The 23982-nt window shown below is 43.2% G+C and overlaps 1 protein-coding gene across 7 annotated transcripts in view; it reads right to left on the bottom strand.

The window, feature by feature from the left end:
- Positions 1-23396, bottom strand: part of LOC119899909 (semaphorin-5B-like) — a 149617-nt gene extending 126221 nt beyond the window's left edge. For all 7 annotated transcript variants that reach the window (XM_038714740.1, XM_038714742.1, XM_038714741.1 and 4 more), the window contains exons 1-3: positions 23176-23396; positions 17182-17281; positions 16597-16642 (exon numbers count right to left, since the gene is read on the bottom strand). In XM_038714740.1, coding sequence (XP_038570668.1) covers positions 16597-16642; positions 17182-17281; positions 23176-23356 — 327 coding nt within the window. In that variant the 5' untranslated portion in view covers positions 23357-23396. The remainder of the gene's footprint in view (positions 1-16596; positions 16643-17181; positions 17282-23175) is intronic.
- Positions 23397-23982: the final 586 nt, after the last annotated feature.

The following is a 23982-nucleotide window of genomic DNA, read 5'->3' as shown; positions in this document are numbered from 1 at the left end:
ACAGTCATAGCGCCACCTGCTGGCAAAAGGAAGTGACTTTTAACAAAGCAGCCCCCGCCGCACGTTTCACCTACGTGCACGAATTTTCTGTGGTACGTGTATCTTGTCCAGACGCACAAAAAAGCCTCTTGGAGCGATGCCCTAAAATCAACAGGAAGTCGGCCATTTTGAATTTTACGTCAAATTTTCGATGATTTACACACTTCGTACTTTAACGAACTCCTCCTAGGGATTTAGTCCGACCGACTTCAAATTTGTGCTGTGCCTTCTAAAGGCATTGAAGATGAAAAGTTGTGCTATTTGCGAGTTTTCGTCAATGGGTGTGTCCGTGGCGTGGCGTCAGAGATCAAGTCTTCGCCATGACACAGGAAGTTGTTGTAACTTCAGTGTACATGCTCACATCTGAACCAAACTTTACGTGCTTGATAACTCTCCCACCCGCTATGGAGGACCGATCCTGACACAGTCAAAGATAAATACAGAAATAAATAAATGCTCAATAAATAAATAAGCATCCAATTAAATACACAAAAAATAAAGTAAATAAATAAATGTAGGTAGTAATTAAATTATACAAGGAGACATAAATGTATATTTTAATTAGTGCCTTTACTTATTCACCTTTGTTATAATTACCTTATTTGTTTATTCAACTTTATTTATTACTGATTTTTTAAATGTATTTATTTATGTGTGTGTTTAATATTTTTGTCTGTTTTATTCTTCCTTTGTATTTTTTACCTTATTTATTTTCACCCATGGTATTTATTTCTGCCTGTCCTTTTTAAATTTCTGTATGCATTTCTGCCTCATTATGCAAATGAGGAGGTGGTGTGTCTCAAGGGGTCATCTTCTCTGCTATTGGTGGACCAATCAGACAGGAGAGCTCCTACTCTGCCTGCAGACATCAACGATCTTGCCCCTCACACAGTCAGATGGCTTCCTTCAGTGCGCTGAGGTGTTTAACAACTCTGAAGACAATACTACCAGCCATGTCTTCCTTCTCTTTTCACGTAGATGCTCCGACAGACAGTGCTTTCAGTTGCTGCATGCATGGACACAGAACTGCGGTATAGGGAGAAGCACACGGTCAGCTGGCTGCAGCTAAATCTGGAGTGCACTCGTATTCAATTCTGTATGGTAAATTCAGTTTTAACGGAGCAGAGCGAGCTGACAGGCAGAGTTAGAGACTTTTTCTGTCCGTTTCTCTCTTTACAAAGACGCACGTTGCAGTCAGAGTCTTCTCTGAGATGCGAGCACGACATACAACACAATTTATCAAATTACACATCGGATATACAGTATGAAAATAAGATTGATTGGATTATACTCACAGGAAGTATAAAACCTGTTACATGCGTCTATTAAAAGTAAAGTAACACAAAAATGTCAGGGAAATTACTTTACTTAGATTTCAGGACTGCAGTTGTACATTTGAAATACCTTCCTACCTTTCTGATAGGAAGCCTTCTTGAGGTGGTATAAAACATTTCTTCTTATATTCTGATTTGAGTTGTGGACAACTATGACCACATGAATTTAAAAAATTAAACATTTCACTGCCCAAGTAAGCTATAACACAAGTCTTGTTCATCAGACTACATGCTGTACAGTATTTGTGGACAGATTTTGTCCCAGGATTTATTATGCATTTCTTCTTCTTCGTTGCATGGTTTAGAATAATAAGGTGAGAAATGAGTCTGTTCTGAGTTCATCCTGCACTGCAGCAGCTAATAAAGTCCATTTAATCCCAAAAACGCTTTTCTTTTAGGCAGGCTGGAGCAGAAAACAACTCACCTTTCTCAAGTTGTACAGTAATGTCACATGTGTATGAAGGTGGATCAAACAAGCTAATCTTAAATGTCAAAGTAGAGAGGAGCCTAGTAGGCCTATTTATTTTCATTCATTACACAATATGAATAAGCTATGCAGACAGTTGTAAAGAAAGAACATCTTTTTCTTCTGTTCTCTACTTGTTATAGTTACACAGTATTAGGGGTGTGGGCTGTATTAAAAGTATCCACTGTTCTCCCATGCTCTAACACACAGTAACGATGAAATGTGTGCTGTTCTCACATTCTTCCTCTGTATGTACACATAAACAACAAGGCAGGGAAATATAAAAGGAATTTATTTTATTGTTTGGGTACATTATTGTTCAGTGTACATGCTCACATCTGAAACAAACTTTACGTGCTTGATAACTCTCCCACCCCGCAGACATCTACACACCAATACCGATTTATATTCATAGCGGCAAGTGCTATGTAGCTCCACATAGGGGACACAGGAAGTGACATATCGCACCTTCATGCGGCGTCGGAACCGCGTAACAAATTCACAGCCGCACCGGCAGAGCTCCAGAATATGCAACTCGGCCGGTTCACACCCGGATGCGCTACAAGTGCGAGGGCCCGCCCAACGCTGCTTGCAGCTTTAATTATACACCTTGTTGGTTTACAATATGTTATAACTACTGAGTGTTTAACTACTGAGTATTCTTTTAGTGTGAAGTTTAACTACTGAGTGTTTAACTACTGAGTGTTTAATGAGTGTGTTCAAACTCATATTTTATTCTTATACTCTGTGTTTTTATCATATATTATTCCTATACTCTGTGTATTCATGAACGTGTGCTTTTTCAATGTGCCTACATGAGCAGAGAAGCTGCTCAGGCCGCGCAGGCAAAACCTAGCCAACCGTAACCTACACAATGGAAGCAAGGCACCTGCTGTAAGTCACGTACGCCAGTCCTGAGATCATCGCGAACTGAAGCCAAGAATGAGATCATGACATGTTGTGATTTATGGCGCTTGGTACTGCAGGGTACGGCCAGGTACTGCATGAAACCAAGCTTTGCGCTGCCGAAACTAAACTTGTATGAGACAAAAGCATCCTCATGGTTGGCATTGTTAAATCATGTACTTGTTCACTGAATCACGTTATACATGTATTAAATATGTTATTCCTTATTAATTCTTTTAAAAAATACGATTGTAAGTGTTTAAGTTTTAATGGTGTCAAACTATGCCTGTATAACTTTTAAAAAATACGGTGGGACTGAAGTTGAAACATATTGGTGAATTTCTAATCCAGTAATGTAAAAAATATAAAGAGAGATAAATGGTAACAATAATTACATGTAATAATAGTTAAAAAGTGGAAACTGTAACATTAATGAAAGGGTTAATTTGGTAAAACAGTACAAGAAAAAGGCCACTAGATGGCAGTAGAGGATAAGAAATTCACCAAAGGGGAGGAGTGGTCAGCGAACACTATAGGTGGAGTTAAGGTGTAACGCCCACCTGGAAGGAGGAGATAAGGAGGAGTTAAGATGTAACGCCCACCTGAAGGGAGGGACAAGGTGGAGCTTAAGGTGAATATAAGGCGATGTTCGCTGACCACCAACTCGGTTCCATCCTGAGACCTGCAGGGATGTTGCTCGGGTTTATCTGTCCTTTATTGGAATAAACTCTTTTGCACCGACTCTTGACCGTCTCCAGTGAAGTTTTTTGACTACGCAGTTTTTGACTAAAGAAGAGATCTAATAGAGTAATTTTATTGAGTTTATTACGTTGGTTAGGGTAGGGACCAGGTCTTTTACTGGCCCGGCCGGTCCTTATTTCCGACCCGACAACGCCCATTGACGAAAAGTCGCAAATAGCACAACTTTTCATCTTCAATGCCTTTAGAAGGCACAGCAGAAATTTGACGTCGATCCGACTAAATCCCTAGGAGGAGTTCGTTAAAGTACGAAGTGTGTAAATCATCCAAAAATGGCCGTAAAATTCAAAATGGCCGACTTCCTGTTGGGTTTAGGCTATGGCTCCAAGAGACTTTTTTTGTGCGTCTGGACAAGATACACGTACCACAGAAAATTCGTGCACGTAGGTGAAACGTGCGGCGGGGGCTGCTTCGTTAAAGGTCACTTCCTGTTGCCAGCAGGTGGCGCTATGACTGTGGGTGAATGTCAGCATGTACATGTGTTCAGGGCGGGACTCTCATCCTACATGTACACTTTGGTCCAGATGTGAGCATGTACACTGAAGTTACAACAACTTCCTGTGTCATGGCGAAGAGGCGTCCATAAGACATTATAACAATTGTTATAACTTACAAACATGCATTAGGCGCTATAGCAAAGTTCATAACATATTATGACCTTTTGATTTAATGTTTTATAACTAATAGTAATACCAGTTTATATCAATGTGCAGCAAGAATCTTTGCCCATGTTCCATAACACATTATAACCACCGACTCTGCCTCGTTATGAGAATTGAAAACAGCCTTGTGTGAATGAATTGCGGCTGAAAAAAAAACTAACAGTAGTGTGAATGTTGAACAAAGGCTTTTTGTAAACAGGATAGGATTTCCTCAGACTACTAGCTTTGTTAACATTTAATAGAAACACGTAAGAAATTAGAGAAAATATAGATCTGTGAACAATCTTTTCCCAGGCACCCGGCTTCAAGGTCCTCATAACACAAGACACAAGAAAACAAAAGAGACAGCTAATTCTACATTTAAAAGAAAAAAACCCTCAAAGGTAAATTCTTTATTACATTCTGGGAATTAAGGGTTAGTTAAACACTACGGAAAATGGGTTCAAATAACAGTAAGATGGAACAAGACCCTTCAATAATGAATGCTCTTAATATTAACAAGTAACAGGCAGCTTCAGTCTCAGACAATCAGAAGCTTTAAAGAGTAAGTTAACAAAATAAAGACAATAAAAAGAGAAAACCTAGAACGGACTGGACAGCAGATTGTTGGGATGTTTCTCTTAACATTTCTGCATCTCAGTGTGTCAAACCAGGTCCTGATCTGGACTCGGTCCACCCCCCCTAGAAGACAGCAACAGCCTGTATCAGTATCTCTGCTACTACCAAGCAACACAGACAGCAACACAACAGCTGTCAGCGCAAAAACTGTGGCTAGAAAGCAGGAAGCCAATGCCGTTCTGAAAAATTACCCTCAACTCGACACCCTGGGTGAGGCCACAGGGCCAGGGAGAACCTGTCACTCTCACTCCTCCACCGTACAAAGAAGTACATTTTCCTGGGATCTAAAATGGAGATGAAGGATTTGCCTCACTGCTACAAAGAATAAAAACAGATTTTTCCCCCGAGAATTGACTTTGGACAATATCAGCCCGGAAACAGCAGGACAGTGAGACTGTAGCAGAATATCTAAACCAGACACACAAAAATCCACAGTACACACAGGCTCACAAGAACCGGGAGCCAGTGGGAGGAACAAGCCCCCTGAGAAGCCCACCTGAGAAACTGTATGATCAATGGCACCAGCCAGAAGTCAGTGTCGTGGTGAAACAACTGTGTGAGCTGGGATTCTGGAAATTTTGAGACTGTTGAAAAACTGAAGCTGTTTAAAATTCCTCAAACAACTACAGACAGGCTGCCAACGGCACAGCTGATGGTGTACAAGGACCAATACTGAGGAAGAGGAAGAGCCAGGGGTCGTGGTTGTAGAGGAAGAGATCAAATGGCTGATTGACTGGAGGGGGGAGACCGAGGCCAGAGAAGGAACGGATGGGTTTGGACCCAGGAGCTGAGATGACAGAACAACCTACACATAAATCACGTGAGAGCACCCACACAGACACACATGCTGACACTGAAGCAAGTGCATATAAACGCACGCCTGAGCACACAACTCAGGGGCGACATAAAACAATCATTAGAAGTTAAGAATTTCAAACTGCTCTAAAAGATTTTTAGTGATTTCCACTCCGGAGAGAATTGTTTGTGATGCAGCATCACAGTTTGTTAAAATGAGTCAAAGGGAGTTGATATCAGTGGAGGATGCCAGGAGCAGCAGTAAACTTCGTCAACCATTCCTTAATCACAGGAGTCAAAACTACATGCACACAGACAGACTCAGTGTCTCCACAAGAACTAGGCTGCACATCACATGTACATCTTAAGGACAGATGGTTCAGAAACATGAGGATAAAAACACACTAAAGCTTAACTGATTGTATTGGAGCAATAAAAGTGTGCTGTTTCAGTTATTGTGAATGATCCACACTCTAAAACTCTGTTTCAGACCTAACTCAGTTCCTCAGGTCCCTCTGGTCAAAGATAAACATGACAGGTGGGAGGATTCAGGACCCTAGATGAAAAAACATGCTGTGAAGCCGGTGGGTGGGAAAAGATCAGATCCAAATGTTCACTTTCACAGTCAACAGGTACATTGTAAAATATTTTCTGTTGTAGTGAATGCAGTAAGAACTGTTCCAGAAACAGATTTTCTGATGTCAAATTTGATAAGAGATGAAAAACTCCTGACAAACAAAACAAGTGCAAGATGTGGATTCTGTAGTGTGCGGTCAGCATTGTGTGTTTTTTCTTTAACACATGGATAGACAATGTGTCTAATAACTAAATATAGTAATAAACGGTCATGCAATGATTTTATGGTGTGCAAATTTGTGAAAAAAATACGACCCTCGGTTGTATGTGGTCAAAATAATTATGCAGAATGTAACCAGTGTGTCCAAGTATCAGATTCTTTTAAAGTGTATAATAATATTAGAAGTTGTGTGCCATCCATTATCAAAAGGATTTCTAGATTGAAACGTGTACGACAATGATTTTTGTTATTATGGTGATATAAATAAAAACACTTTGAAATGATAAAGTTATGTCTCTATGTATTTATTTAAAATCAATAACGATATTATTTTAATTATAAAGTTATCCAATCACTCAATCACATTTCAGGAGATACAAATGGACTTTTCATTGTTTGCTAATGGATGCCCTCTGGTAACAAGAGGTGTAGATGGTGGTCCAGTAATAAGAGGAGAAGATTCTCCAGTCTTTCTTAATCTCGTCAATTTTTCTTTTGACCTGTTGATTTGTCACAACTGATAAAGGTATATTCAATATAGCCAACGATTGCAGATATTCATCCCAACCTGTAGGTCTCTGGCTGTCAGACACGTTGTGAGAAGCAGTTACTCCTCTTATCAAATCATACACGAGACCCTTTAATAACATTACCGTTAAACACGTTCAGTCCATGCAGATATGTTTTTTGAGGAGGACATTTTATTGACAAAGTTAGTGTGTTCTGGTCTTTTTCTCCTTGTTTTACCATGGTGAGAAATCTCTGCAATGCGATGGAATATTTGTTTGCTTTTTCATGAAGATCTTCAGTCTTTTGATCCAGAATGTCTTTTATAGTACGATCCAGGTCATTTTCAACAGTTTCTCGAATAGACTCGTGTGCCGGAGGTCTTCTTAAAAGATCAAGCTGTTGTTTAGGTACTAGAAACATTTTTTGTGCATACTCCATAGTCATCTAAGTTTGTCTTGAAGCAATAAGACTCGTTATAAAAGGCACAGCGATACTCAGGAGGGGGAGAAGAAAACCGCCAGACAGTTTAAGCAACGTCTTCTTTTTCTTTGAAGCGCAAACCTTTTTATTGGTGAGCAGCCTAATCCCCGCCTTCTTCTTTTTAAATTTTTGATACTGTGTCTTATTTAAAGGAATTTTACTCTTTAAAACATTGTAAGCTATTTCGCATAACGCTACCAAAAGGTCTGGTGATGCAGATTTAATAATACTCACTCTCTGAGATGGAGATGCTCCGTGCATAATTTGCAGTAAAGACAGGTTTCTTTTAATGCGATCAGACATGTTTATTTACTTTCTCTTAGGCACATACACAACAGGCAGGTCTGAAAGCAAGTCAGTTCTGAGTCTGAAATCATCAGGTGTCTTAGCTTTAAAATCAATCATCATAATTGGTATTCAGATTAATAGTACGGCTAACTTTGCCTTGAAAAAACAACTTAAATTTCTATGATGCATATATTTTGTAAACACATTTTGGACCTCAATGTTATTGCTAGCATGATTCATTAAATCATCAATAATCAACAAATTGTTTTTATCTACAGGCAGCAATGTGTCATCGCATTAAGACAATGGCAAACCCTCAACAAAATTCACATTTTATAATTTTCAATAACTGGTCATACCATGGTTGCCAGCACAAATAAATATTTACAACATTTTCAATATGTTTTGAAATTAACATTTCAGCATTTTCAATCAACATTTTCACAAAATATGTTTTACCGCTGTTTGAAGGACCTGAGACAATTAGACTAAAAGGATGTTGTAGTCTAAAATCAAAACCATCAGTCTCCCTAACAGCCTGGTATGGTAAAGTTCTCAGATCAGGAAAAACTGCATTACGTGTACATGACTTGAAATCTTTTGGCAATTGTTTTGTTTTTTAGTTCGAAAGCCTTATTATTTCTCACTATAGTGTCTGATTTTATCATCACGTGTCGCGGCGTCTCATCACAATTCACAAACTTGTGTACAAGATCAATCAGGGTTTCTGGAGTGACGACTGATGCGTTATGAGAAGTTAATGTTACACCTTTGCATTTTAGTAGAGATCAAGAGTACTGAAGTACTGAAGAAAAGGCATTTGGGAGCCAAAAGCTGGGTCTCACCGTTGTATATATTCAAGGTGCGGATATAGGAGAGGCCCACGCTGTGGGTGGGCGTAGACTAAAATTCTCAGTGCCGTGCAGGCGCGTGGAAGGGGATACCCAATAGCGATAGCCTTAGAGGGCTACGCCTATACTCATAGAATCCAGGTTACAGTACGTAACCCCCGTTCTATTTCGTAAAGGCTTCGCCCTATAAGGCTATCGCTATTGGGTTAGAGGCGAAGCAGGATGAGTCAACGCCTCACTGGCCCATACGGTACCACCAAGCACAACTCACCTGCCCAGAGCCATAATACGCCACCCAGTCGCCCTCTGACTGCGGTATTGGTGTCGGTGTGCATGCGAGCACCGATGGCGCAGCATGGGAGGCCGAGGGCCGACCCATGCGTAAGTCGGGAAACTGGATGGGGGGCCCTGCAGCTGTACAGATGCAGGCGGGGCACGACAGCAACGATCACGTAAGCAGCGGCCGCCCCCCCACACCGTCCCGTGGGAGGGCGCACCGCCCACCGGTCTGGGTCTGTTTCTACAGGTTCACTTGGCTCCTGAGTGTAGCTGTTGCAGTTAATTTTCGCACTGGAAGTTGATTCTGCCTTCAAATAAGGTTGTATATTTGACTTTAGAAGTAAGGTACACAGTATGCTTAGCGTTTAAGTGGTTTATGTCGTGAGACAGCACTGTGGTAAGGTGACTGACAATAAAAACAAACTTCCCCTTTTTGAAAGAGGCTTATGAATTTGTCTTTCAATGCCATGCTAGGTACACAAAATGTGCAAAGCAAGGTAAATTGTAATAAATAGCTTCCATGGAAAACATCACCATGTGTCACCCCTCAGAGCTCTCAGAAGATTTCCATAATGCAAAGTGACAAATACCATATGCCTAAATCCACCTATATGAAGTGATCTTTGATTAGTTCTTGTCAAACTGTTGTGCTGTTTGGGCATATTCAGAACAAAATCAATACTCCCATAGAAAGGTTTATTTATACCGCGCAGAATAGTTAATGTTTAGCGTCTTGACCCTATCACTCCCCACAGCATACACTAAAACAGGTGGAAACGGGAGTGGTGTTGATGTTGACTAAAGCTCAGAAGCTGTGGCGGTTGTTTGCACTTAAATCAAGCACCCACTTGCTGACATTGGAGAGGTGTTGAGGTGACAGAGACTTAATCATATGCTGAAATTGCCCAGTCGTGATATACAGCATGTATCCTAGCTAAAAAACTTACTTTCAAAATCCACATAGCGATCATGATGCAATAACTATTTGCTGAGCTACTTGGTTAAACTTATAGACAGCGCTGGTATAGTCCTTGTGTTGTACTGAAGTGCACCAAACGAACAACTTAGACTAAACAAAGACTCCAAGGCTAAATTGAGTACAATTAGAAGTTTAGAAGAACTAGTGTAACATCATGGCATTACACGACTGCTTAATCAATGATGTGAGTGCTGATGTTTCTTGTGATCACTAAGCTTAAAATAGAAACTATAAGCTCTTACTTGCGCTTCACTATGTTGTACTTTATCAAATCAACTTTTATTTGCAAGACGGTTCAGTTTGCTGCACTGGACGAAAGAAAAGTCTCCAACTATATTGCATTGATACAGAATTATTCCAATGGAAAGTTTCCCGTGTACTTTAAACGAAAATTACAATTACAGTATGTGATAGCTGGCAACTGTCACGATCGTTGGTGTGGAGCAGGTTGGAGGACCCAAAAGCAGGACACAGAGCGGAGCAGGTATGGTTCAGTGGTTTAATAAACAAACAAAAGGCGAGCACACTTACAAACTGAGTGGCTGCTGACAGAATCCCAAAACAAAGGCTGTCCAACAGAAATCCAAAAGGGTGAAAACCAGAATCCAAAACTGAGCAGGGTAACAACGAGACACGGCGAGTAAGGCTGAAGACACGAGAACAAACTGCAACACTGGGTGACAACATACAAGGCTGAAGACACGAGAACAAACTGCAACACTGGGTGACAACATACAATGACCCGACAAAGACAAGACAGAAACACCAGGTATATACACACACACACACACACACAGGGACTAACGAGCAGGGCGGGAGCAACACAGGTGAAAGACATGAGGCTAATGAGACACAGGCAGGGAGAGAGAGAGCGCGAGTGTAGGGGAAAACAGAGACAGAAATGCAGAGTGTGACAGTACCCCTCCCTCAAAAGGACGGCCCCTGACGTCCTAAAATGAAACATCACAAACAAAAAAAAAAACACAAACAGGTCAAGCCGGCCCAGGGTGGGCGGAGGGAGGCCAGGTGGAGGGCCAGAAAAACAAAACCAAGAGTCTCAAAGGGCCAACTACCGGCAGGGCAAGGCAGTTCAGGAGGCCGTCCAAGGCGGCCAGAGGGGAACAAAAGTTCAGGGGGTCGTCCTGGAGGATAACCCAACGGACCAGGTGGGCAACAGAGTTCAGGGGGTCGTCCCGGAGGGTGACCCGTGAGGCCGGGCAAATCAGGGGGAGAACAGAGTTCGGGAGGCCGTCCCGGAGGACGACCCAACAGGCTGGGCAGAACAGGGGGGCCACAGAATTCGGGAGGTCGTCTGGGAGGACGACCCAACTGGGCGGGAGGACCAGAGGGACCACAGAGTTCAGGTGGCCGTCCCGGAGTACGGCCCTGGAGGCTGGACTGTTCAGGGGGACGACAGGAAGGCCAACAAAGAGGCTGGAAACCCACTGGAGGCTGACGGGAAGGCCTCTCCGGAGGTCGGCACCCAAAGCTCTGGTGCTCTGGAGCTGCAGCAGGGCTGAGGTCCACGGACTGAGCAGCTGGGCTGAGGACCACGGGCGAGACAGCTGGGCTGAGGACCACGGGCGAGACAGCTGGGCTGAGGACCACGGGCGAGACACGAGGAGCTGGAGTCGGTCTGAACACCGACTGAGCAGCTGGGCTGGGGACCATGGACCGGACACGAGGAGCTGGAGTCGGTCTGACCACCGACTGAGCAGCTGGGCTGGGGACCATGGAACGGACACGAGGAGCTGGAGTCGGTCTGAACACCAACTGGATAGCTGAGCTGAGGTCCACGGACTGAGCAGCTGGGCTGAGGACCATGGTCCGGACACGAGGTGCTGGAGTCGGTCTGAACACCGACTGGACAGCTGGGCTGGGGACCATGGACCGGACACGAGGTGCTGGAGTCGGTCTGAACACCGACGAGGGAACAGGAATCGGCTGGGCCACCGACGAAGCAGGTGCCGGTCGGACCACCGACGAGGGAACAGGAGTCGGCTGGGCCACCGGCGAAGCAGGTGCCGGTCGGACCACCGACGAGGGAACAGGAGTCGGCTGGGCCACCGGCGAAGCAGGTGCCGGTCGGACCACCGACGGAGCACAAGGAACGGGAGTCGGCTGGGCCACCAACGAAGCTGGTGCTGGTCGGACCACCGACGAAGCACGAGGAACAGGAGTCGGCTGGGCCACCGGCGAAGCAGGTGCCGGTCGGACCACCGACGGAGCACAAGGAACGGGAGTCGGCTGGGCCACCAACGAAGCTGGTGCTGGTCGGACCACCGACGAAGCACGAGGAACAGGAGTCGGCTGGGCCACCAACGAAGCTGGCGTTGGTCGGACCACCGACGAAGGAACAGGAGTCAGCTGGTGATCAGGCTGGCTGCTAGCAGCGCTAGCAGGCCGGGGATCAGGCAGGTGGGCAGGCACAAAGCTAGTAGCACTAGCTGGCCTGGGATCACGCTGGTTGCAGACCGGTCGCTGCTGGTGACCTGGTCGCCTCCGATGACCACCACGGGAACCCGAAAAGATGGCCAGGCGACTTCCCTCGAAGGAGGACTCCGGGGGGAGCCTAGCCTCCAGGCTATCAGGCCATAGGCTAGCTGGTCGACTCCGAGCTGGGTGGCTGACTGGTTGGGAACTAGCAATCCTAGGGCTCTCTGGTTCTAACGAAGCTGGTGTTGGTTGGTCCACCGACGGGGATGATGCAGGTGCCAGTCTCTTGGCCGCTCGTCGTCGTGGCCTATGTCGTCCTCCAGCTGGCCTCACTGGAGGTGGATCCGACGCAGAGTTCGACGAGGTGCGAGCCTCCAGGCTAGTAGGCCCAGAACCGGAGCTGTGTAGGTCTGCTAGCAGCCCGCTAGCAGACCGGTCTCCCTCCGACCAGTGGTTGGTTGGCTGGGGACACTCCGTCTGTTCACTCTCTGGCTCCAAAGGTAAGTCCAACAGAAAGGCAGCCAGAGAGCTGGAAGTCCAAGAATCCCCAACCAACCTGGAAGTTTGAGCCAACTTGGAGGGGGATGGAGCAGGCAGATGACTAGCCCCTGCAGTGGTAGCAGGCCAGGAAACAGGCAGGGAGCTAGCCGCTGGAGCGCTAGCAGGCTGGGAAAAAGGCAGGCTTGGAGAGTGGCTGTACAGGCTGATGGTGCCAAGCCTGACTGATCGGGACGCAGGCTGGGGAACATATAGCCTGGAGCTAGCAGCGCTAGCGGAACAGGGATCAGGCTGGCGGCTAGCAGCGCTAGCGGGCCAGGGATCAGGCTGGCGACTGGCAGCGCTAGCCAGGAAGGACGGGTGGATGCTTCCCTGCATGCAGCCGGCAGGCCGGGGCTCGGGGCTAGCAGGCTTAGCAGTCACACACTGGGGGGTTATGGAACACAACTTGGAAACAGTCTCAAAAACAAATGTCTTTTTCCACCTGGAGGATGCCACAAGCATTGCCATTTCTGGGTCGGTCCTCCACATTACAGACAGCAGATCAAAAAACTGGGATTCCTCCTCCACTAGCTCCTGTTTTGGCACTCCTAATGCCTCCCAGGTGCTAGGCAGTCTCACGATGTCCGCTGGGTCCATCTTTGGTCGGGTCATTCTGTCACGATCGGTGGTGTGGAGCAGGGTGGAGCAGGTTGGAGGACCCAAAAGCAGGACACAGAGCGGAGCAGATATGGTTCAGTGGTTTAATAAACAAACAAAAGGCGAGCACACTTACAAACTGAGTGGCTGCTGACAGAATCCCAAAACAAAGGCTGTCCAACAGAAATCCAAAAGGGTGAAAACCAGAATCCAAAACTGAGCAGGGTAACAACGAGACACGGCGAGTAAGGCTGAAGACACGAGAACAAACTGCAACACTGGGTGACAACATACAATGACCTGACAAAGACAAGACAGAAACACCAGGTATATATACACACACAGGGACTAACGAGCAGGGCGGGAGCAACACAGGTGAAAGACATGAGGCTAATGAGACACAGGCAGGGAGAGAGAGAGCGCGAGTGTAGGGGAAAACAGAGACAGAAATGCAGAGTGTGACAGCAACCATTCTTAGGTCCTGAAAGGCTGAGATTTCCCTTAGTATTGAGTCTAAAATTTCAATTAGTAGATGAAATCAGATGAAATCTATTGATATCTGGACTGTGTTTATATAATTTTCTTTAGGAACATTTACATAATTTATGAGTAATGCTGTCCCACTGATTAGTTACTTTATGAATTATTTACAATGGCTTCGTAATTTACCTCTGTCACAAAAGAGGTGGGGTTTTTTTTTTTTTACTTTTCTTCGGCAGGTACAGGTGATCACAGTCCTGCAGTCCATCTGTCTTTACACAGTACATTTTACAATTTTTCTATCTAGATCAAAATCAGTTCATGAAGAGGTGCAGGCAACTCAAGTTTGCACTCAAATAAACAAAGCCAATGAGAGAACAGCCTGAACCTCTGATAGGTGGTTTGGATATTTAAGCAGGATACCACTGGCAAGTGGGAGATTTGTGTTTGCTTTCCATTTGATTATACAACAAAAGAAACAAGTATTTTTAGATACCGCCCTCCTCCGTCGCTTTGGACAGATTTCGTTTACTAGCAAATGAGCATGGGGGTACAGACCCTCCTCTCTGCTTCACTGAGCAGTTTGTATAATGTTCTCATTGATTTCAGCCTGGATACTACAGCATCATGGATGACACTTCCACGTTGGCCAAAATGGAAAGGATCTACCTCATTTATTGCTATAGCTCACAATAAGCTGAGGATGTGTATATAGGCGCGCGTGTGTGTGTGTGTGTGTGTGTGTGTGTGCACGTGTGAGGGAGAAAGACAAATTTTGAGAATTTAGATAGTAGTATGTTTGAGTGCATGTGTGTGTGTGGTTATTGGTTGTATGATCACTGTATTATATATATGTGTGTAAGTGTCCTACATGTCATAGGGTGTTAAGATTGCTGATGCCTTTTTCAGGACAAAGATATCAGCATTATAGTGCTCCAGAGAACAACACCACCATGGTGAAAACAAATGAAAAGCCTCATATGTCAACTTCTCTCCTCCAAAACTAGACAACTAGGACATACAGACATAAGGCGCATGATACCGGCAGTGAACATACGGGTGGCAGCTGTACACATCATGTCATTCGGTTGTGGCTGCTGTGAAAGGGGACTTTGTCAGACAAATTCAAGTTTGTTAATGTAACTTTCATACGTTGGGGAAATGTGTAAAATAATTTAACTGATGCTAAACATGAAATTCTTTAAGCTACTCTTTTTAAAAACATTCAGAAAGTTGAAAAAAACCCTAACCATTTTACAAACACACACATTACACCAGGAGGCAGAGACACACAGAAATGCAAGCCTCACTGAACTTATCCCTACAGTTTCATTATATCCTCTGCAACATGGAGTAAAAAATATTTTTATGTTGATTCTTTCATCAGCATGTGCACTCTTCTGCAGAACGTGTATCATGTCAATAAATATTCTTATCATTAACTTTTATAACGCAGCAGTGGCTTGGCCATATCCCAGATCTGGGAATGTTTTGTTTTTTTTACATTTCTAGTTCACAGCAGTTTAGAAAAAAAGAAGACTAAGTCTGTAGTTAGATGGTTATCATGGCTCACAAGACATAAAGCACCCCCTACAGAGACTTAGCTGACAGAAAATCAAAGAGAAGAGAATGTCACATTATGACAATGTCATTCAAATGTGGCAGGAAAGCACCACAGCATTTTGCACTTGCTCCAAAAATGTCTATAAAATCAAGGTGCTCAAAAACTGATGCAACTGTCATATACATGTATTGCAACCAGGGATCTGTCAGAGTTCAAAGCCATCAAATTCATTTTATGTTGCTGTTGTCTTTTGTTGAATTTTGCCACCTCATTAAACTGTTACAGTAAATACTGATAATCAGTATTGAACTCATGTTAGGGGCCCTTTACTTCAAATAAAATACTATACAGATGTAGAGTCGAGTAGCCTGTAGAGTTTCATTATATATACTACAATAAACAGTAAAACCTTTGAAAGATTTTATGATCATCTCAATTTGCTATTCATTCAAAGATTTGTATTTGTCACATGGACACCACAGGATGTACAGTGAAATGACAAGCACTACAGGATTGTGCAAAAGACAAAATATGCAGTATAAATAGAAAACCTTTTTTATTTCACATTTTTTTCTAAATATGTGATCAATCTAAAGTGGGCAAACTGAATTTCTTGGTCGTAACTTTGCAATAAAAGTTACGATGAAATCAAATTAAGAGATGGGGACCAACTGACAGGACAGTTGTGAAGAAGGTTTTAATAAATTCTGGGAATTGGATCATAGCAAAAGTCAACAGAAGGAAGGACTGCTCGCCTGCTGTTTTGATACTCCAAAAGTTTGTCTCATTAACAAAAACACACTCTTTGTAGTGTGAGAAAACATGTTGGGTTTAAAAGTTAATCAAAGCACTAATATACAGCTGTCTGTGGGGGGTTCTGAGGACCTTGTAAATGTTTCTGTTCTCATTTATGTGATGAGCTCCTCCTAAAGCATCTAATCAGATTATATTCAAGCCCACCAGAAATCACCAAGTTATTACAGACTTAATGAATGAATGAGATCTTTGGGCCTATGCTTTCTTTTATCATGATCACAGAACACACACACACACACACACACACACACACACAGCTTTGTGGCAATATCTTTGTGGGAACCCCATATTGACAAAATGCATTCCCTAACCTTAACCATCACAACTACTTGCCTAACCTTAACCTAATTCTAACCAAGTCTTGACCACATAAAATAAATAGAAGTAGATATCAGGCCTACCTGTATCAGCGATATATTACTGAGGTCCAGTCTGAACAGGTAGTTTCTGGATTGGGGAGATATGAAAAGGAGATATGTGAGTGTGTGCACTATATAAAACGATATATTTAAATCCTTTTACAGATAAGAAAATGTGTTTAATAATGCAAATTTAGTATCAGAGATGACAGACCTTATCAAGTCATTGTTGTTTGATTTATGGAAGTTTGAGTTATGTGGCAACTAATAGTTCATGTGCATGAAATAGCAATTGTGTATGCATGTGCTTTAACAGGGTCAAACCAGGCAAAGGTTGAACTTATGTCAGCTCACAAGAAAATTCACACACACACACACACACACACACACACACACACACACACACACACACACACACACACACACTATTGTAGCATGACGTACTTCTTCCAAATTCATCCCTTCTGCCAAATTTAAACCTCGACTTAGTCCAACGAAGCCTCAGCAGAGGACTTCAGGAGCATCATTATCTGAAAACCACACTATATGAGTGAGTCAGAAAGGGTATCACATTCTTACTAATGTGCTCTACGAGGTGAAAAGCTGAGTAAATGTACAGTTTCTTACCTGGCACCCACAATAAGCTCATTCCTAGTCAGGTCAAGGGTGAGCTGGGAGTAGTCTCTCACGCCGGGGTGGGAGAAAGTGGAAATCAACGGACTGAGTGCTGAGAGAAACAAAGGGGGAAAAGAGATTAGCAAAAGCAAAATCATGTCATTGTTCATGAAATAAAAACAGTGACATTTACAGACAATACACATAAAGTATCATTTACTAATACACACAAACCCTTTTACATTTAGTATTTTATATATTTATTATGTACTATTTACTTATGTTCCAATGCATTACATGTCTGTGAATTAATATATACATTAACTTCATAGTAGTAGTGTAATCTTTAAAGCCATGGGGTGCCAGTTAGCTCACCGCTAGAGCGTGCACCCCATTTACACAGGCTAGGCCACAGCAACCCAGGTTGGAGTTTGAGTCTGGCCTGCAGCGCTTTGCTGCATGTCAACCACTTACTCTCTCCCACATTTCCTGTCTATTTTTTATATCCTCCCAAAAACATTTGGCTACACTGCTGATTTCAGCTTCTTTCAGTTCTTGTTTGTTTCGGGGTGTTTCTCCCTCCAGTCTCCTCTTAAGGAGGTGACATGCAGCTCTATTGGGTTCAGGTCAGCTGATTGACTTGGCCAGTCTAAAACCTTCCACTTTTTCCCCTGATGAAGTCCTTTGTTTTGTTGGCAGTGTGCTTTGGGTCATTGTCCTGCTGCATGATAAACTTCCTCACCATTAGTTTCAATGCATTTCTCTGTAAACTGGCAGACAAAATGTTTCTGTCTACTTCTGAATTCATTCTGCTGCGACCATCATCAGTTACATCATCAATAAATATTAATGAGCCTGTTCCAGAAGCAGCCGTGACATGACCTCCACCATGCTTCACAGATGAGCTTGTATTCTTCAGATCATCAGCACTTCCTTTCTTTCTCCACACTTTGGTCTTTCCATCACTTTGCTAGAGATTAATCTTGGGCTCATCAGTCAATCAGATCGTGTTCCAGAACTTTTGCAGCTCATCTCTGTACTTCTTTGCAAATGTCAATCTGGCCTTCTGATTCTTGCTGCTGATGAGTGGTTTGCTTCTTGTGGTGTGGCCTCTAGATTTCTGCTCTCTGAGTCTTCTTCCAACAGTGGATTGTGATACCTTCACCCTGCACTGTGGAGGTCGTTGCTGATGTCACTTACTGATGTTTTGGGGGTTTTCTTCACACTACTTCACTTCTACCACGAAATGAGAGCTGAAATTCTGAACTCTTGTCTCATACTCATCTTTTGATCTGAAATCCAAATGTCTTCAGTGAACAACAAAAACAGAGGAATTTGCCTTACTGTTCCAATACTTTTGGAGGGGACTGTATCTGCCACAATCTGTTTTTTTTTGCTCTCCAGATGCTGATTAGGAGAGGGGTAGTTTTCACTGAGCTGCAGTCATACTGAACTTGGACTCAAGGTTTTGTAGTTATGACAAGTTAATTCATATTTAAAGAGTGGAATTTTCCAATTCCAATATGATTGTATGTTATAATTTTTAGGATAAGGCTTCTTTTATTCTATATGTTTCTAATTGTCAACACATCTCATAAAAAAGACCAAAACAATACGTTAGTCCTAAAAAACCCTTAACCCTAATCCTGCTGACTGTCAACACCTTGCTCCTTTGTCAGCCCAAATTATATACATAGTGGGATCATCAGTCATAGTGTGTCCCTGTCTTATTTGTGGATTACTTAGAAAGTGACATTTCTGCAAGTGACTGGAGGACCCTGAACAAAAGGTTTGTAGTTGGCATTAATGTATCATGTATAACACTATGCAAACCACACATACAGGCATAGAAATTAATTTACAGAAAATATTTACAATCTCAATCATGTTTGCAATTAGATATCACATTTTTTTCAGGCCTCAGTGAAACTATCATATTTACAGTATGTAGCATGGAAACATACCAAATTCAAACGCAAATTCAGCAAAAGGCCATCTCTTACTCTCTCCATAAATATCTATATTACGTATATGTACATAGATTGCCGGATGGGTGTGCAAACCATACAAGGGAGTGAGAAGAAGAAGGCCATAGAATGTCTACAACAACTTCAGAGAGAAAACTCCATCAACTGAGAAAAGTATTACCATTTGTATCCTGGAGAAGACATTCCTTGCATATATGGACTGCCCAAAATACACAAAGAAGGCGCCCCACTCAGGCCAATTATCAGCAGCATCAACTCGGTCACCTAAAACATTGCCAAACACATATCTACCATCTTAGCCCCTTTGGTTGGTAACATGCCCCACCACATCCAGAACTCTATTGACTTTGTAAAGAAACGGCTACTTCAATACCACAACCTGGACAGCAGAACCAACCTCAGCCCTGACCAGATCTGCAAATTACTCGACCTCTGTCTAAACACCACCTACTTCCAGTACAACGGTGGATTCTACAGACAGAAGCATGGCTGTGCCATGGGCTCACCGGTATCCCCGATTGTGGCCAACATCTACATGGAAGAAGTGGAGAATAAAGCCCTCAACTCCTTCAGAGGAACAGCACCGAGCCACTGGTACAGATATGTGGATGACACCTGGGTCAAAATTAAAAGCCTTCACAGAACACATCAACTCTGTGGACAGTAACATCAAGTTCACACGAGAAGATGTTCACAACAACAGTTTGGCCTTCCTGGACTGCGCTGTACACATTGAAGAGGACAGGAGCCTGCAGATTGGTGTTTACAGAAAACCCACACACACAGACCAATACCTACTGTTCGATTCCCACCACCCACTGGAGCACAAGCTAGGGGTCATGAGAACACTGCACCACAGAGCGGAGAACATACCAACAAGCGCCCAAGCCAGAGAGAAGGAACAGAACCACCTGAAGGGGGCACTTACAGCCTGTGGAGACCCTAAATGGACCTTTGTGAAAACAGCCACAAGATCCAAGAAGAACAAAACTACAGGGGAGGAAAAGAAGGTCAAACGCAACAACATTGTGATTCCATACGTGTCTGAGGTATCAGAGAAACTCAGGAGGATTTTCAACAAACAAGAACAAACCCAAGAACACACTAAGACAGATGCTGGTCCACCCCAAAGACCGCACACCCAAACACAAGAAAAGCAATCTAGTGTATGCGGTCCAATGCAGTGAGGAATGCACAGACCTGTATATTGGGGAGACTAAACAACCACGACACAAACGCATGGCTCAACACAGAAGGGCCAACTCCTCAGGTCAAGACTCTGCAGTCTACTTACATCTGAAGGACAGAGGACACTCGTTTGAGGACCACCAGGTGCACATTTTAGACAGAGAAGATGGATGGTTTGAAAGAGGTGTCAAGGAAGCATCTACACCAGGGTGGAGAAGCCGTCATTGAACAGGGGAGGGGGTCTACGCCACCACTTATCCCCCACTTACAATGCTGTCCTTTCATCACTTCCCAGGAAACTCAACAAACGCAACCTATTGGCCTCAGGTGAAGATACCAACGATGGTCGTTCAGTCTTGGCCACAGGTAGTCTCAACGACTGTAACGACTGTCGTCACAGCAACAAGGAACACTAACGAACCAGCGGTATCGATGACCCGGGCCAACGACCCCACTGAGGTTAAATAGCTGAGTTTCCCTGCCAGTCAGTCAGAACTGAAGAAGTCCTTTGGATGAGGGACGAAACGTCTTCCAGTATCTTCAACCAAGTCCAACTGCCCTTGATTTTAACCTTCGCTGGATTCCTTCCTTGATGAAGGTGCAGAGTTTATCTATTTATCTTACAAACCAAGCTTCCAATGCTGTATTCCTGCGATGCATCTATGGCATGGTTGACATAAAACGCTGGCACGTATTCTGGAACAGCAGACATGTTCACTGTTCCAGAAGACGTGCAGTGTTCACGGTGTGTTCTTGGAGATTGGAAACCACCATTCTGTAAGTAAAGCTGTTGGAGAAGTTTGATGCTAAACATGGTAGATGTCTAGATAGTGTCATGCATCCTTTCCTAATGACACCCATTACTGCTTTCAACTACAGTATTTACATCACATCACACCTCAAGGCAGTGCTTTTCTTTCAACTTTTCTGTTTTGGTTCACTCTCACTGCTCTCATAACGTTGTTTTTAGCCACAGCAGGCAGCTGGTTTCAGCCTAAAAAGCCACTGTACACTACCTGCTCAGCACCAAACTGAAGACAGTCAGCAACTAGCTGGTGAACATAGTGGGGCATTTCAGCAGCTGAAGAGCTAGATGTTTCCTCCAGGAATTGGAAGAGAACAAAAACAGAGCTGAGTGAAATAGGGCCTACATTCACAAAGGGTTGCTCTGTATCTGCTGGATGTGTAAATAAGCTGTTTGCTAGCATGTTAGTCATAAGAACTTAACCTTCTGGTCTCATTATATATGTGCATTAAGAGAGAAAAATGTCCGTTCTAAACACTACCATAAAATTATTATATTATTATTTTTTCCACTTTCACAGAGTTAAATCTTTTAACAAACATCAATCTTGATCATAAGTACCAAATATTTATTTAATTTTCAGAATTTTAACTCCTTAAATGCCATTTGTTTACATGATGCCACTGTTTTTATTGATGGAAAAAACATTTTTAAAAATTGTGTACTACATGCTAGGTGGATATCTTGGGAGGGAATTATCATAGGTCCTTAATTTCAGGATTTTAACCCCTTAAATTCCAGTTATTGTAATGAAACTTAATTTGCATGAGAGGAAAAAACAATAAAATGTAATTACTTTCCATATAATATATGCAAAGGTAAAACTTTAGCTTTGGATTGTCACAGTCTTGAAAATGTCAAAGATTAGCAGCAACATTGTTATTATTTTTGGTGCATTTAAAAATTTTGTGTTATATCAGATTTAAAAAAATTTGAGCTGCAAGCAAAGTTGGGCGGGCCCTCGCTCGTGTAACTCATCGGGGTGTGAGGCGGCAGCGTTATATTCTGGAGCTCTGTCGGTGCGGCTGTGAATTTGCTACGCGCTTCGGATGCTGCACGAAGGTATTATACGTCACTTCCTGTGTCCCCTTTGTGGCGCTACATAGCACTTGGCACTATGAATAGAGAGTTATCAAGCACGTAAAGTTTGGTTCAGATGTGAGCATGTACACTGAAGTTACAACAACTTCCTGTCTCATGGCGAAGAGTTGATCTTTGACGCCACGCCACGGACACGCCCAGAAAAATTCGTGCATGTAGGTTGAACGTGGCCGAGGGGCAAATTTTTTCCAGTTTTGTAGGTGGCGCTAGCGAGTTATTTTGCAACGCCCTGACATGTGTGCAAAGTTTGGTGAGTTTTCATGTATGTTTAGGCCCCCAAAACTGAGCTTACCTCGCACGGTTCGTGCTTGGGCCCTAATAAGATCGAGGACTAAAAAAAAAAAACCACAGGATTATATATCCATTATGGTGGCAGTCAGTGTACTTAAATGCACTTACATGTGTAACCGGCTTTGCAGGTTAGAAATCCAGTTTCTGTAAATCGGGGTCAGGTTTTATTAAAACCTCGTTTACTCAGATTTTGGCTAGAGAGCCTGTTTTCTCTGCTATATTTACACTTACCAAGATTTCAAACAGGGTTTTTACAAGAGTGAATGTACATGTTAGACAAGGTACCGCAGCGGCAGCAGTTCTACAAGATGAAGAAGTCAACATCATTACTTACAGAACTGGGTCCCAGGATCCAAATAAATCTAAAGTCCAACTACAACTGACACATAAACAGCTTCTTTAAGCTAAGCTAAGTACAGAACCCATCACTTTGCTTTCACTCCAAGAAGCTAATCATTTTAAAATCTTTTTTACGACAGTATAGAAGACAAAAAAGAAAAACGTTGTTTTTACAGTGGCCTAACCATTACCTGCATTCTCTCAGTAACCTGTTTTCTTGTGTCCATGTAAACATAGCAAGTATAGCATCATCAGATCTTCACATAAAACAACAGGTTATAGATGATGTCTGACCTTGGATGGAAACTTTTGGGTGTTCTTTTTTCATGCACTCTGGTTGGGTCAGTGGGTCAACCAGTGACGGGGTTGGGGTTGCCGGGACGACAGAGCTCTGCGTGCAGACAGTAGGGAGGAGGAGAAGCAGGAAGAGGACGGCCATAGACGAGGGGGTGGAGTCCTGCGAGGACACTGTCATGGTGATGACCTCCCCTCTAACTGCCAAGGTGAGCCTCTGGGATACAGCTGGAGAAGAGAAGAGACTACTTCAGCACCTCACCGCAACATTTTTACACTTGGCTACAGAGAAAGTAAGCTCTCTCTGGGTCACTTCAAAATCATTTCTTCTCTTCAACTTTCAATTCCTTAGGGCTTCCGACTCTGAATCCAGCATAGAGGAACAGAAGGAGAATGAATAAAAGTCATGCAAAAGGTATAAAATTTTGGTAAAATGGACATAACCGTGGGATGAAAACAAAGATGTTATGTAATTAGAGGGTGGCTGCAAAGAGAACATATAAAGCTTAGTAAACTTAAAATACAGGTACAAAAAAGGAGGGCGAGAGAGGTGGAGGCCATACAGGACACAGAGCACAAAAACTGCCCAGAAAACTCTTGCGCTTTAGCAATGAGCCATCTCGAAGAAATACCTAACCTCTGACCTCGAGGTAATTAGTTAAAATGTGAAATTAAACTTTGGGAGTTAATTTAACAGCTGATTAAAATTAGAAATTTTAATCGCTCTGTTCCCCGTGCAGCCTTGGGACTCTCGGATCACTGTCTGGTTCATCTTCTCCCGACACACAGGCAGCGACTGAAATCTGC

The sequence above is a fragment of the Micropterus salmoides genome, unplaced genomic scaffold (assembly GCF_014851395.1).
Source record: "Micropterus salmoides isolate LMB-PRFRI ecotype aquatic unplaced genomic scaffold, ASM1485139v1 Ms_hic_scaffold_12, whole genome shotgun sequence".
NCBI lineage: Eukaryota > Metazoa > Chordata > Actinopteri > Centrarchiformes > Centrarchidae > Micropterus > Micropterus salmoides.
This window is presented reverse-complemented; position numbering and strand designations above follow the sequence as displayed.